The sequence below is a fragment of the Martes martes genome, assembly GCF_963455335.1.
Source record: "Martes martes genome assembly, chromosome: 7".
NCBI classification, from domain to species: domain Eukaryota; kingdom Metazoa; phylum Chordata; class Mammalia; order Carnivora; family Mustelidae; genus Martes; species Martes martes.
In genome coordinates this window covers 63,938,839-63,954,024 of record NC_137894.1, presented here as the reverse complement: position 1 = coordinate 63,954,024, position 15,186 = coordinate 63,938,839, and the positions used below count along the sequence as shown (strand labels likewise).

The 15,186-nt window shown below is 38.3% G+C and overlaps 1 protein-coding gene across 1 annotated transcript in view; it reads right to left on the bottom strand.

The window, feature by feature from the left end:
• Nucleotides 1-254: 254 nt before the first annotated feature.
• Nucleotides 255-15,186, bottom strand: part of BLOC1S6 (biogenesis of lysosomal organelles complex 1 subunit 6) — a 71,301-nt gene continuing 56,369 nt past the window's right edge. Inside the window, exons 4-8 of the mRNA XM_080807887.1 lie at nt 11,142-11,283; nt 6,057-6,144; nt 3,755-3,841; nt 3,233-3,348; nt 255-3,109 (exon numbers count right to left, since the gene is read on the bottom strand). Of these exons, the coding sequence (XP_080664013.1) occupies nt 2,944-3,109; nt 3,233-3,348; nt 3,755-3,841; nt 6,057-6,144; nt 11,142-11,283 (599 nt within the window). The 3' untranslated portion in view covers nt 255-2,943. The remainder of the gene's footprint in view (nt 3,110-3,232; nt 3,349-3,754; nt 3,842-6,056; nt 6,145-11,141; nt 11,284-15,186) is intronic.

Here is a 15,186-nt window from a genome sequence, read left to right as displayed (position 1 = left end):
TTCACTCTCTTAATGGCTTTGAAATAAACCTAGTCTCACCCAAATGCTAACCTGAAGACTGGATGGCCTCTGGCCTCATACATGCAAACAGAACTAAAATAGTATGAAAATGCAAGAGAACAAATCTTAAATACCTGATTAATCTGTATAAACATAGTCTTTGAACAAATACACAACATAGGAACTATCCGGGTGCCTGACTGGCTCAGTGGGTAGAGACTGCAACTCTTTTTTTTTCTTCCTTTTTTAAAATTTGTTTGAGAGAGAGAAGGCATGAGCAGGGGTAGGGGTAGAGGTAGAAGTAGGTTCCCCACTGAGCATGGAGGCTGACGTGGGGCCCAAACTCAGGACCCTGGGATCATGACCCAAGCTGAAGGCAGATAGTTAGCTGAGCCACCCAGGCACCCCTCTATCATCTTTCCGAAAAGGATTTCATAAGTAGCCCAGTCATTTTGTAATACAATCTACAGAGAACATTAAGAGGTAGATAATAGGAGAGGAAAGCAAAGGAATGAAATGTTTGAAATAATATGCATAAAGGGAAATATACAGTGCTATATACAAAACAGATCTTCATAAATGACCTAGGATAATTCGAGACCTTTTTTTTTTTTATTAAATGTGTAAAAAGTAGTCCACATTGTACAAGCTCAAAATCAGACAAATGTACAAGGGTGTATAATTGGCATATTTATGAACTATATCCACCCAAACACTCACTGCAGACACAATCCATATTACATTCAATGTCTGCATATTTACATAATACCACAAAGTAAATACAAAATTAATTGTCATCATTTTAGTTCAGTATGTATGTGATATACTTCAAAACAAAGGCAATTTCTTCCACCAAAAAACTAAAAGTAATTATTTTCAAACTAAATACCAATTCATTATACTGTGCAAAAATATTTCAAGACTAATATAAGGGTTCCATTTAGGTTTAGTCAGTAAGATATGTTTCTATGCTACTGAAATACAGCTAAAGTTTTAGATTGTAATTACCAATATAACAGTACTTCTGATTTACAACTGACCAAAAAATAGTGGCTGCTAATATATATTCTTGACATTTTTAAAAATCTTCAAAACTTAAATGCAATTCAAAAAGTATATGTGCCTTGCCACTCACACAATAAACATGATTTACTTTAATACAGGTCACAGAAATTCAACTAATTAACTAGAATTCTGTATCTATTTCCTGCCTGCTATCTATTTCAGTGTTAAATCTGACTTTGTATCAAAAGCAGCAGTTCAGAATTCACTTCATAAGATTAATCCCAAGTTACCGGGTAGCTTTTAAACTATTTCATTCCTTATAAATATAAATCGCTAGATAGTCCAGATGGGTAGTTCCCTGTATTAGACTTGTATGGGGAGCTCTTAAAATTTGCACGGGCCCACCTCAGAACTAATAAGTAAGAATCTTTCAGAATGTCTGTTTTGTTTTGTTTTATTTTTGTTTTAAGTTCCTGGGTGATAATGGCATGCAGCCTAGTGTGAACCTCTGACCTAGACCACTAGACCAGTGGGTCTCAACTTTTAAGGTATATCAGGAATCACAGGAGGGGTTTAAAAAAAAAAAAAAAAAGACAAAACAAACAAATAGATTTGCTTCAGTTAGATTCAGAGCTTGGTGTCCAGGAACCAGCATTTTAAATAATCACTGCAGCTGGCCCATAAACCACTCTGAAAAACAATGTACCGCCCTTCTAAATGAGGACATTCAGCAATTCAGGTGCCAATGACTCCTGCCCTGGGCAAGTTTTAGCTAGTGTCTGAGGGCAAATGTGGCCTTTTAAGATAAGATCTATTTATACTTTTAAATATCCAGTAAAGTCAAGTAAATTGTGAGATCATAATTCATTCATGAAAGGGACTGGCTTTCCAATAAACTGTTTAAACCTTTAAACAGACCAGTTTTGAGCAGTCAGCTTAAATCTAATGCCCTCTCCCTGATAAATTGGCCTGATATGAGATCAGAGGTAGTGATTCCAGCTTACCAAAATGTAACGTAGACTACAAAAGATACACAGTTTTAAGCATACACCTTAATAGATTCTGTACAGTCTCTATGTAATAGAGATTGAAGACCAGTTGGGTATTAAATAACACCTAAAACAATGAATAATATATTCTCAATCTTAAAAAATGAAACTTCATGTAATATTTCCCTCACATAAGTTCCTACTGAAAATATGGAGGGGAACAATCTAGAAAATACTAAAGGTATCATGCTGCCTCTTTGTGAAGAAGCTATTTGCTAATTTTCTACCATTCTTATTATTATTTATAAAATGGGTAGTTGCTATAGGTATCATTTTACTTTATGAATTTTTTTTAAAAGCACAGAAAAAATAACCACATGTAAGGCCACAGAGCAAATCAGAGGACAGACAGACCTTCCAATGGAAAGTTGGACTCATATCTTATCAATCTGACAACTGGATCTCAGTGTGTGACAATTCTAAGTATTATAAATATTGAAGCCTACTTGAGCATGTGACAGCTCTATCACCCTTGTCAGACGTTAGAAGTAGGGATCATCTACAGAGAACATACAGAACATCAGCACAGAGAACATACGAACGAAGAGCAAAAACATTAGGAATCAGGGGATGGTTAGCAGGATCTGTCTAGAACTTGCCCACCTGTCCCACGTCTAAGATGCTATTTCCTGTGTACACATGTCTCCATCATCTTCTTCACAAAGGCTTATATCAACACTTTTCCAACGGCATGGCATATGCGATTAAACAGTTAGCATTTCTTCTTAACCAACCAATGAAAAGGCAATTACCAAAAACCAGCAATGGGTTGCCAGAAAGGCAAGTTATTCCATAAATAAGAAACTGAATCTTTTAAATCCACACTTACCAAGATGCTACAAAACTCATCCTAGTTTTTAATCACTTAGAGTCTATACCATGTCCCAGTTTATATATCATTCAAGGCCAAAATAATAAATTTGAAAATTATGCACAACAGAAGCTGGAAAATTACATACAAATACTCAAACCGAGTGACATTATGTCTTCTACTCGGGGGGAAGCTTCTTGAATGTGGAAATGAAGATATGGAGACAGCAGTCCTGGGGAAAGAACTGCAAGACATGAGACAGTGGTGTAAGGCACTACCTTCACTCCAGTCTACACTGAGGCCACCCTGGATGCCAGCCACACAGGCAGGGAAGTGGGGACACACACACGCTCTCTTGGCTTCTCACATCCTCTTAGCTGGTTTGGCAGTTAACTGCTTTTCTCTTTCAAATTCCTTCTCACGTTGCTGCTCCCTTTCCAACTCTTCTTTCTGCCTCTTCTGCTGCAGTTTAAGGGCTCTTTTCTGTGTCAAAAAAATTTAAAACCGAGAGAACAATCAAGGCTTATCAGCTGTAGCCTCATTTCAAAGAAGCAGCGCTCTGACTTGAGGTAATCCACATGTGTTAATAAATTTCATGTTTAACTTTTAAATTTGCTCTGGGTAATGTAAGGTCCCCCTTAATATATATAAAAAAAATTAATTTCTTACTCCAAACTTATTGAATGAGAACAGCAGGGAAAATGAAAACACAAGCTCCTTAGTCCAGCTATTAGTAGAAAAGCCCAGAGTAGAATGTGTTTTAAACAGTGAACCATGAATTAAGTATGTTATTGAATATAGATATCTAAGAAGTCAGAAAATGAATACTGAAAAAAACAGAAATTAAACCTCCACTTCTATAAAGAATGTGAAAGAATTTTCGACTCACTTTTAACTTGGATGTCTTTTCATGAAGCATCAACATCTCTTTTCTTATATTCACCAACTTGGCATGATAGTGTTTAGCTTCAGTGAACTAACATGGAAAAGAAATGAAAAGTCAAGTTAAAATAGGCTGAAATTTTTTAAAAGGGGGGGGAACAGATTGAAACAGTACAATGGATGAGTTATAAATTACATTTCATTCCATCTCAACTGGTCACATCTTTTAAAGCCTTAATTACCTCCACATTTTATTTTATTTTTTTTTTATTTTTATTTTTTTAAAGATTTTATTTATTTATTTGACAGAGAGAGATCACAAGTAGGCAGAGAGAGAGAGGTGAGGAAGCAGGCTCCTCGCCGAGCAGAGAGCCCGATGTGGGGCTCGATCCCAGGACCCTGAGATCATGACCTGAGCTGAAGGCAGAGGCTTAACCCACTGAGCCACCCAGGTGCCCCTACCTCCGCATTTTAATGCCAAAATTCAAATTTCCATTTAAACCATTAATAGGTATTTGAAAACACTTGATTTAGTTCAAATTGAAAACAGTTACTAAACATAAAATAGACATTTATATTGTGTACAGGTAATGTTTTGCTTTAAAAACACACATCATAATCCCAAAATTTTATTAAAACTATCCAATAATGCTATTGGTTTCATGTAAGAAAAAGTAAAACATTCTACTGTCTTGACAATGGAGAGCCTGAGCCAGAGTACATAGGACAATTTCAGTGAAGTGTCCGTCCATCAAGAAAAACCAAGCTATGGCCAGAGAATCCTGAGAGGGTTGTGGACAAACCTGGTCATATTCCTTGGGCTTCTAAAGTCAGACCAAGCAGAACCACTTCTGTAAGGACACTTTTCTTCCCAAGTCATGCCATATATAGACATTCCATCTCAACCACAGATGGGAGCAAAGGAAAAAAGCACCTCATTCTCAGGAGCCAAGGTTAACAGAAAGAGAAGACCAAGTAACAATAACGAGAGAAGCACCAGTAAAGAAATTAGCAACCTACATATATCTACAAGTAAAGTCTTAGTCTGATGAGCTCTAGAACTCACAGACTCTCTTCCTTCTCTCTCTCTCTGGGCTTTACAGTTTTCAGATTCTGAATGATAACCGAACCACTCTTGGGCTGAGAGAGTTAAAAACAGGAAGACTCCTGCAGACTGAAGCAATACTATTACATTTTCTTGGTTCATTCATTTAGCATTCATTCACTCAGCAAATGTTTCTTCTGCTGCAATATGAATTCAGTGGGGAAGACAAAAGTAGGTCAGCATAGCCTTGTCCACATCCTTCACAAGTTAGAAAACCATTAAGTGGAAGACTTTGTATTTACTACCCCAGGCCTCTGCCTAATGCTAGAGATGAACTCTGTTTTTGATAATTACAAAGGGAAAACATTAATGACCCACATTTGTTCAAAAAAAGTCCATTTTTTGACATACATGTGAAAGTCCATAAAATCATGCAAACCAAGATACTGCTTAATGTTGAGGTGAAAAGAAAGCTAGCCACAAATTCCTAATTTTTGTTAATTCCCTGTTTCTTAAAACAGAGTATCAGGGGGCACCTGGGTGGCTCAGTGGGTTAAAGCCTCTGCCTTCAGCTCAGGTCATGATCCCAGAGTCCTGGGATCGAGCCCTGCATCAGGCTCTCTGCTCAGCAGGGAGCCTGCTTCCCCCTCTCTCTCTGCCTGCCTCTCTGCCTACTTGTGATCTCCCTCTCTCTCAAATAAATAAATAAAATCTTTAAAAAAAAATAGAGTATCAGTTCCTCTCATCAAAAAGCTATAAAGCTTCTGATGAAATTCACTACTATCACATATACTGAAAGATATAATGAGCTATAAGAGGACCTCTGAAGGGTCCACTTCAGCATTATTAGGTTATGGTATTATGAATGGACCATACAATTAAATAAAATGCTGATTTTTAAAAAGTCATGTAACTGATTAGGAGAGATGCACTTTCCTTAAGGGGAAACAGTACCCTAAAAGTTCCTTACTTTTGGTTCTTTTAGTTCTCTTTTAGAAGTCTTTAATTATTATGAGCAAATCTATTCTAGACATTCACAAATAAGTTCCATTTTCTACTACAAGTTCAACATTTGAAAGATAACAATTCAAGACAATGGAAGTTCTAGTAAAGTAAATCAAGGTTTCCTATTAAAAGACAGATTCTAAACATTAAAAATCAGAGGAAAAGATCCTAAATATACCTAAGTACAAAGTTGTACAGAATAAACCCAGCTATTTCTAAGCCAGTTCTCATTACGCTGTGTCAACTAAATCATACTTACCAAAGCATTAATATCCAACATAGAATGACATTCTTTAAATTTCGAAATCTCTTGTTCCAGTGTGTCTAGTAATACAACTTGGTTCTGTCTGAAACAAAAGCACATAGCCAAAATAAATTGTACATACTGTAAGTGCTGGAATCACATTTCATCTTGGTTAATGTCAAAGGTAAAAATTAAGTTGAATATGTATTGCCTTTCTGAGGCTTATTTGGTTTAACAAAATATTTTTCAAAGTAATATTCCAGGGGACTGGGTGGCTCAGTTGGTTAAATGTCTGATTCTTGATCTCAACTCTGGTCTTGATCTCAGGGTCATGAATTCAAACCCCACACTGGGCTCTACATTGGGCATGGAGCCTACTTGAAAAAAAAAAAAAAGATAAAATAACAATAATAATGTTGTTATTATTACTTCAAAGCCTCATTCTGGTAACTGTATCTTTTATTCTTGCCTAAATGAATAATAATTCTAATAACTGAATCTAACTGTGGATAACTCAAATCACCAAATCATTTAAAATCATTTTATTATTTGCTATTTCTAGCAACTCTATTATCCAAAAAAGTTTTTTTTATACTATCTTGCCCCCAAAACAAGGGGGCAAGATTTTATGTATTTTAAAACTGCAAAATTACCATAAAGGAAATGAGGAGCAATGACTTTTTAGATTAGAGTTGGGGAAAATGCAGTTAGTTATCAATGCATTTAGTGAATACTAAATCAAAAGAGGTAAATAAGATGAAAAAAAAAAAAAAAAGGACTAGGAAACACAAGATTCCCCATTAAGAACCAGTTGTGTGACCTTGGATATTTAGTTTATTTCTCTGGTCCTAAATTTCTTTATTTATAAAGTGAGAAGGTCCAACCAGGTAACTTCTAAGGGTTCTCATTAAAATTCTGATTCAAAACCTTCCACTGAAGAACAGAAGCAAACTTCCCTGATACTCCACTCCAGATCAACCAGTGCTAGTATCACAGGAATAACTAACACTTATTTTCCAGCCAACACTGGAAATCAATAAATAAAATCTTTTAAAAAATAAGTAACTTCTGCTAAAAAACAAAAAAATCAAAAAACAAAAAACAAAGACAAAACAAAACGAAACAAAAAACCAAAAAAACTTCTGCTCTGTAAAAGACACTATTAAGAGAACAAAAAAGCAAACCAAGCACTTGGAGAAAACACTTGGCAAGACACATAAAGGATTTGTATCGAAAGTATACAAGGAACATTTCAAACTCAACAATAAGAAAATAACTAAACCAATTTCAAAATAGGCAAAAGATCTGAACAGACACTTAGTGTATAATCATGAATTTGTCTGATCTTTGTCCCAGGTTCCTGGCATGCCTATTTTAAGACACTTGTAATTTCCCAAATGATAGGAGTATCTTCATTATTCACAAATCTCTCTTGGAGCATCTCAGAGTTTATACTAATGAGGTGATAAGGGCTGGTCATGCAGGAAAGATCAATCATGTGGTTAAAGGGTTGGGGCTTTGAACTTTGTGATATCAGTCCTCATGATACCATGACTGTTACCAGTCTTCTCTCCACAGAAGGGAGGTGGGGGGAGGGTGCTGGAGAGTGAGTTCAATTACATGGCCAATGATCCAATCAATTACGCTTACAGAGCGAAGCCCCAATAAAAACTTAAAACATTGAAGCTCATGGGGCACCTGGATGGCTCAGTGGGTTAAGCCTCTGCCTTCAGCTCAGGTCATGGTCTCAGGGTCCTGGGACTGAGCCCCACAGCAGGCTCTCTGCTCAGCAGGGAGCCTGCTTGCCCCTTTCTCTCTGCCTACTTGTGATCTCTCTGTCAAATAAATAAATAAAATCTTTAAAAAACAACAACAACAACAACAACAACAACACTGATGCTCAGTAGAGCTTTCTGGTTGGTAAACACACTGATGTGCCAGGAAGGTCACGGGCCCTAATTTCACTAGAAGAAGGGCGCCTGGGTGGCTCAGTTGTTTGGGCGTCGGCTCAGGTCATGATCCTAGGGTCCTGGGATCCAGCCCCACATGGGGCTTCCTGCTTAGCAGGGAGTATGCTTCTCCCTCTCCCTCTGCCTGCTGCTCCCCATGCTTGTGTTCTCTCTCTCACTCTATATCTCTCTGTCAAATAAATAAATAAAATCTTCCAAAAAAAAAAAATTCAATAGGAGAAAACACAGAAGCTCTGTAGTGAAGATACTCCCAAAGCCCGCCCCTATGTGTCTCTTCATGCAGCTGGTCCTGATGTGTATCCGTTATAATAAAATAGTAATTCTAAGTAGTGTTTTCATGATCCATAAGTCTAGACACTCTAGAAGAAGATTCCACAGAATATTTAGCTACCATGTCAGGCAGAAATGACTGGCTTTCCTTTCCCTTAAAGTTTTGTATTATCTGTGGCACATATGCTGGGAGTGACTGGGAGGCCTTGATGCAGTATCTGGGGAATGATCCTGTGAGAAAAAAACTATTTCCTTGGAAGGTCCAAGCATGGATTATCTCAAAGTGAATCCCGCTAAGGATACTTACAAGTACTTTGCTAGAGACTTTTAGGACCTAGATCCCAGAACCTCTTTTTTCTTTCTTTCCAATGTTCTTAAAATGATGAACACATGTACAAGAATATTCATAACCTTTCTTATATATAAAGTCAAGTTTTGTTCTTGGTCTTCCCTACCCACTGTTGGCTACAAAGTGAACTTGATTTGTGTCTACCACTACCTACTCCTTCAAACCTCTATAGGCCTGTAAGCCTACATGTAAACCACATGTAAAGTGGCTTAATGAAAATTAAACTGTTTGATAACACAGCCAGTACTGGATCCCAGCTGCCTCTCAGTTCAGTACTCTTCCCCCTAAATCTTTATCAGCAGTGGGATTTGTGGAGAGAGTGATGAAAGAGGCAACTACTAGAAAACACCTCTCTTTTTTCTTTCTCTGAAGTTTGCTTATTTTTCCTTAATGCTACAGAGGTATAATAACTGCTTACTCATCATATTTAATTATGAATTCTACCACTAACCACTGCCTGTGTAATCTTTTTCAATTTACTGACCTTTTTGGACCTCGGTTTCCTCAACTATAAACAGCAATAATATTAATACTTCATAAGGTGTCGGAATTGAGATATAGTATACAAAGTGCTGGGCAAGTAGTCTATATAGTAACAGCAACTGAGTTTACCATCATCATCATCATCGTCACCATCATCATTTAGGTGCCTTGGAAGGTAAGTGAGATTATTTAAAACACTGAATTGTAGCCAATGTCATCAATTAAACTCTGCAATTAAACTGTGCTTCCCAGCTCCCTGTAAGCAAACTGCTATCCAGACATGTTTTGCTTGCAGAGTTTATCTTTCTTCAGTCTGACATACTTCATCTAAACTCCTCTACAAAATTTTTATGACTTTTTGCCACAAAAATGGACTGGCTTTCAAATATAAGGAATACGGGGCCTTGAGAATCAAAATCAACTTTCCAGCAGATACCTATTCAAAACACCAAAGATCACATTTAAAACAAAGATTGATCACTGGAACATCGATGAAAAGGGGCAGGTCTGTCTGCCAGTAATTAGTGCTGAAAACTGGAAGCCAGAAACCAAAACCGACCAAGTAAGCCAGTCCCTCATAGCACTGGTGAATGACCACCAGCCCGAGCACCCACTTAGAGCTGATCTAGCTGAACAATACTCTAAGGGCCATAAAAAATTCTGTCAGAACGCTGAAGAGTTTACAAAGAAATACAGGGAGAAGAGACCTGTGGACTAAACTCTGCCAGGACTGATTCCAATAAGTGTGACCGGAGACCCCAAGCAGCGCATTCAGACACCCCTGCAAAGCAGGACTCTGTGGAAAACTGGCACGTGCCGCCGCCTGGCATTTGCTTGTGGCAGTTACTCACTTTCTACAGTTTTCTTAATGAAAAGTGGTCTAGAGAGCCTGTAAAGAAAAGATTAAAAATTTAAGATGTTCCTGTTCTGCTTTCTTTGTTTTAAAAATCACTGCTTCAATCTACTTAATAAAAAAAGAAATACAAGGAATACCACACACTAGGGATTAAAAAAAAATGCCACTGGAACTAGCAGAAAACCAGGAGTGCTGCCAACTCCCTAACTCCAGGAGGATCCCACATAGAGAACACAGCACCACTTTCATACTCATTTATCACCTTCAAATACAAGGATTATAACATTCCTTACTAATATGTAGAAAATGGACAGTGGTTGATTGATCCTCTCCTTTTGCCCTACTACAGGCTTTTAAGGTAAGTTTTCAAAGGGTAGGTCTTAGAGCAGCAGCAGCTCATAGCTGGTTCATAGCTAACGACCACGAAAAATGATAGGCCAGTTTGGGCAACCAAGCGAGGTCCTACCCAAGAGGAAGTGCAAGTTCAGTCTGCTCTTCTGGGAGCTGATAAAGTTAGTATTTATTTTGCATATTGATCCTACTTGATGAAATCCTTTTTTTCCTCTTGGTATATCCTCCAATCCTTTAGTTAAGTAGACTTATCTCCTAGAACTAAATGGGTCCTCTCAAAAAAAGATACTTACAAACTTTTGGCAACTCATGTGAACCAGCAACTGAAAACCAATGTGGCTCTTACGGAGGCAATTTTGCAACACTACTCAAAAACTGGTGAGTGCCCACCCCGCAACACTCCCAGTAGGCAATGTTTTCATAAAATAATGGTAAAACACCAAAACTAATCAAATAGTCCAGATCAGATTTAGGGGTACCTCTTATAAAAGACCAAACACTCTAAAAGTAGTATTCATACCACTTTTTACATTTAAAGTTTTATTCATTTAAGTAATCTCTAAGCCCAATGTGGAGTTTGAACTCAGGACCCCAAGGTGCAGAGTCACATGCTCCTGCTTCTGGGACTGAGCCAGCTGGGCACGTCTCACTTTTTACATTTAGATTACTAAGTACTCCTTCACTCCCAACTGCTACCACTAAAGACAGAACTACTCAATGTTACAAAATGTTATACCTTAATACAGTTTACATACACATATACAGTAAGTTATAACTATGCCAAGGGGAAATGAGTGCATATAAGGTTTCTGTTAGCTCACGTGAGTTCCTGAAGAGCTTGTTTTGATCTCTGCAAATCTGGCAGGTAGTGAGAAAGCAATCCTTCTGCCAGCTGCTCCACAGCTTTGTCCTCTACAGTCAGGTCCTCTAGTAACCCTTCATCTGACGAAGCGTCACTTAAACCTGTTCCCAGAAAAAAATTAGATGTAGGAGTTGTGTAAATGGACATGGGGGTAAGAGAGTAGAGGGGAGGGAGGGGTTGGCAGTCGGGATCACAGCACACACACAGGATACTACAGGCATCCTTCCTTTGCTTTTTTTAGTTTTACCTTCTGAAAGTCCTCTGAAAAACAGGATATGAACACTCAAAAAATGTTTTTAAACTACTAGTATAAAGAAAATCTGGATTAAAAGAACATTTACACCTGCAAAACATATTCTGTGTGTTTATGTATTTTCAAGGGCAGAGGATTTACAGTTTTCAATGGATTATTAAGAGTCCGAGGCCTAAAAGTGGGAAACAGTCACTGAATGAAAACAATATATTCTTTTCAAAAGCATGCAGAAATGCAATGCCTAAAAAAATTTTCTTCAATTGAATGTAAGTAAAAATGTGGGTCAACATTTACTTTGCATATAGCTTGATATATTATTTACATGTAAAAGGAAGGTTGTTTTATCATTTGTTAGGAGAAGACTTTCAAAGGATTTCTCTTCAGACTTAGCACCTTAATTTACCATAGAAAATAGTATATAATAATTGCATGCAAATCTCAACGTAATGCCAGGAACTATGCTTCATACTTCTCCTTTGAATAACAGTGTAAGCACTTGTATCAGCCATTCAAAAACATCTTAAATCAAGACCCATCATTTACTACTCCTACCAAGTAACAGTAACATGGCAAACAACAGCAACTCTCTTTAAGGAAATATAGAAAACAAGTATTACAGACAAACAACAGAAACGTCAACTTTAAGGAATAATAACTAATACACTTCCCTTACATTATATAAACATTTTAACTCACAGACCTCCCCCTACTCTACCCCAATCTTCTGGTTAATTATGGAAGAATCTAACTTACATTTCTAAATACATCAAGTCACTAAATTCAAGGTACTTTATCTTGAGAGGTATAGTGAGAGGTAAAGGGAGAGATTAAGAAAAAAGAAAGGGGTCCTTACCCTACTCATACAAAAAACAATAGATACACACTAGTATTAATACCAGGTACTAGTGTACCAGTTTCCAAGATTATAAGAATAAACTAAGCAACTCCCCTTCTCTGAAAGGGCAGGGAATCATAATATATAAGAAGTGCCTTTAGAGAAAAAGAAACTGTTATGGGAATTCAGAGGACAGAAAGATCACGTTCGTCTGGGAAGTCTCGGAACGACTTCTAAAAGGAAGTGTGGGAACTGGAGCTTAAGCTTGCAGAATGGATAGAATTTTCTTTTTAAGTATCACTCATTGTAAGAACTTGAAATACAAAAGAGAGAAGTATAATCTGAAAAGTAAAAATACTATTTCTTGGGGCACCTGACTGGCTCAGTTGGTAAAGCACATGACTCTTGGTCTTGGGGTTATGAGTTCAAGCCCCACGCTGGGTGTAGAGATTTCTTTAAAAATAAAATCTTAAGGGTGCCTGGGTGGCTCAGTCAGTTGGGCATCTGCCTTAGGCTCAAGTCACGATCCCACTCTGGGATCGAGCCCCACATCAGGCTCCCTGCTCAGAGGGAAGCTTGCCTCCCTTTCTCCTCCTCCCTCTGCCTGCCACTCCCGCTGCTTGTGTGCTCGTGCATGCTCTCTCTCTCTCTCTGTCAAATAAATAATATATTTAAGCAAATAAATAAAATCTTAAAAAAAAAAACTATTTCTCACTCCCTTACTCCAATCACTCTGTAGTTTCATACACAGGCTTCAAAAAAATTACCTCTGCATATCCATGCATAAACCCGGTTTTTAGGGGCACCTAGTGGTTCAGTTGGTTGGGCAACTGCCTTCAGCTCTAGTCATGATCCCAGGGTCTTGGGATCGAGCCCCACATCAGGCTCCCTGCTCAGTGGGGAGCCTGCTTCTCCCTCTCCCTCTGCCATTCCCCCTGCCTACGCTCTCCTGCTCTCTCTCTGTCAAATAAATAAATAAAATCTTTTTTTTTTAATTTACTTATTTGACAGAGAGAGAGAGATCACAAGCAGGCAGAGAGGCAGGCAGAGGGAGAAGGAGAAGCAGGCTCCCAGCCGAGCAAGGAGCCCGATGCGGGGTTCGATCCCAGGACCCTGAGATCATGACCCGAGCCGAAGGCAGAGGCTTCAACCCACTGAGCGACCCAGGTGCCGCAATAAATAAAATCTTCAAAAAAAAAAACAAAACCCTATTTTAATCGTAAATGAAATACAACACATATTGTTCTTCTCTTAAATAGACATTTTAGATATCCTTCCATATGCATATATATACATCCACTACATTCTTTCTAACATAATAGAATTCTACTATATTTTGTTTACTAGTTTTCTGTTATGGATTATTCTCTGTTACGTTTGTATCCCTCCCCCACCCAAAAATTCTTTTGTTTAAGCCCCAACCACGAACATAAAAGTATTTGGAGGTAGAGCCTTTGGAAAATAATGAGGTTTAGATGAGGACATGAAGGTGGGGGCCCATGATGGGGTTATTATTCTTAAAAGATAAGAGAATCCAAAACTCTATCCCTCCACTGTGTGAGGAGACAGTGAGAAGGCAGTTGTCCGCAACACTAGAAGAGGGTTCTCACCAGGACCTGACTGGCCAGCATATAGATCCTGGACTTTGTAGAACTCCAGAACTTCAAAGAATAAGTGTCTGCTGTTTAAGCCACCCAGCCTATGGTATTTTGTTGTAGCAGCCCATGTAGACTAAGATACCTAAGAATAGGTATTTAGGTTATTTTCACTTTTTGCTATTTCAAACAATGTTACCATTAGTTTCCTTGCTTGTCTTTGCATATCCATGTCAATGCTTCTGTAGGATAATTTCTTAGAAACAGAATGATGGGATAAACGGTTTATGCATTTCTTAAACAGACATTGCAAAACTGCCTTCCTAAGATAGGAATAATTTATACTCCTACTAACAATCTTTGAAGGCCACTATTTCCAAATGGGTAAGAGTTCTAAAAGAGTGGAAGGAATACCATATGGTTTAAAAAAAAAAAAGGCAATATAAGGAAAGGTGGACATAGGAAAGAGGAAAGAGGACGTAGTTTGGAGTGTCTAGAACATAGGACATATGCAATAGTGATCTTATAAAACCATGTGGCCAGCCCATGAGGAACCCTGAGTGTCAAGGTGTTTGGCTCTTTGGTCAGTAAGTAGTAAGGAGCCATTTTAAGGTTTCCAAGCAAGAAAATTACATGACTGTAGCTGTATTTTTGGGAAGGGATATGACAACAGTGGGACAGGTGCAGTGGAAGAGTAAGAGACTGGAAGTGGATAGCCTTAGAACTGTCCTTGAGAGTGAAACTAGAGAGAGGAGATGGAAATTGCATAGCAGAATCCCCTAAATGGAGGTAGGAGGCAAGTGAGAGGAAAGTCAAGAGTAATGTCAAAGTTTGAACTGAGAGTGACTTGGCACCATTAACAGAACCAGACATCGACTTTTACTTATGCACACACTATATGCGAGGTTAGAGCAAACAACCAGGTCAAAATATCCAGAAAGCAGATGGAGAGGCAAGTGAACCCAAGCTGCACATATACACAAGGAAGTCATATTAATAGAAGCAGCTTATGAAAGAGTAAAGAGGGGGCAATCACTGAGGAAGAGCGTGACCAAGAAAGGGCTGAAAGCACTATTTTTTTTTTAAAGATTTTATTTATTTATTTATTTGACAGAGAGAGATCACAAGCAGGCAGAGAGGCAGGCAGAGTGAGAGGGGGGAAGCAGGCTCCCTGCTGAGCGGAGAGCCCGATGTGGGGCTCGATCCTGGGACCCTGGGATCATGACCTGAGCTGAAGGCAGAGGCTTTAACCCACTGAGCCACCCAGGCGCCCTGAAAGCACTATTTTTAAGCAGCCCCTATATTCCTAGAACTGGAGGTA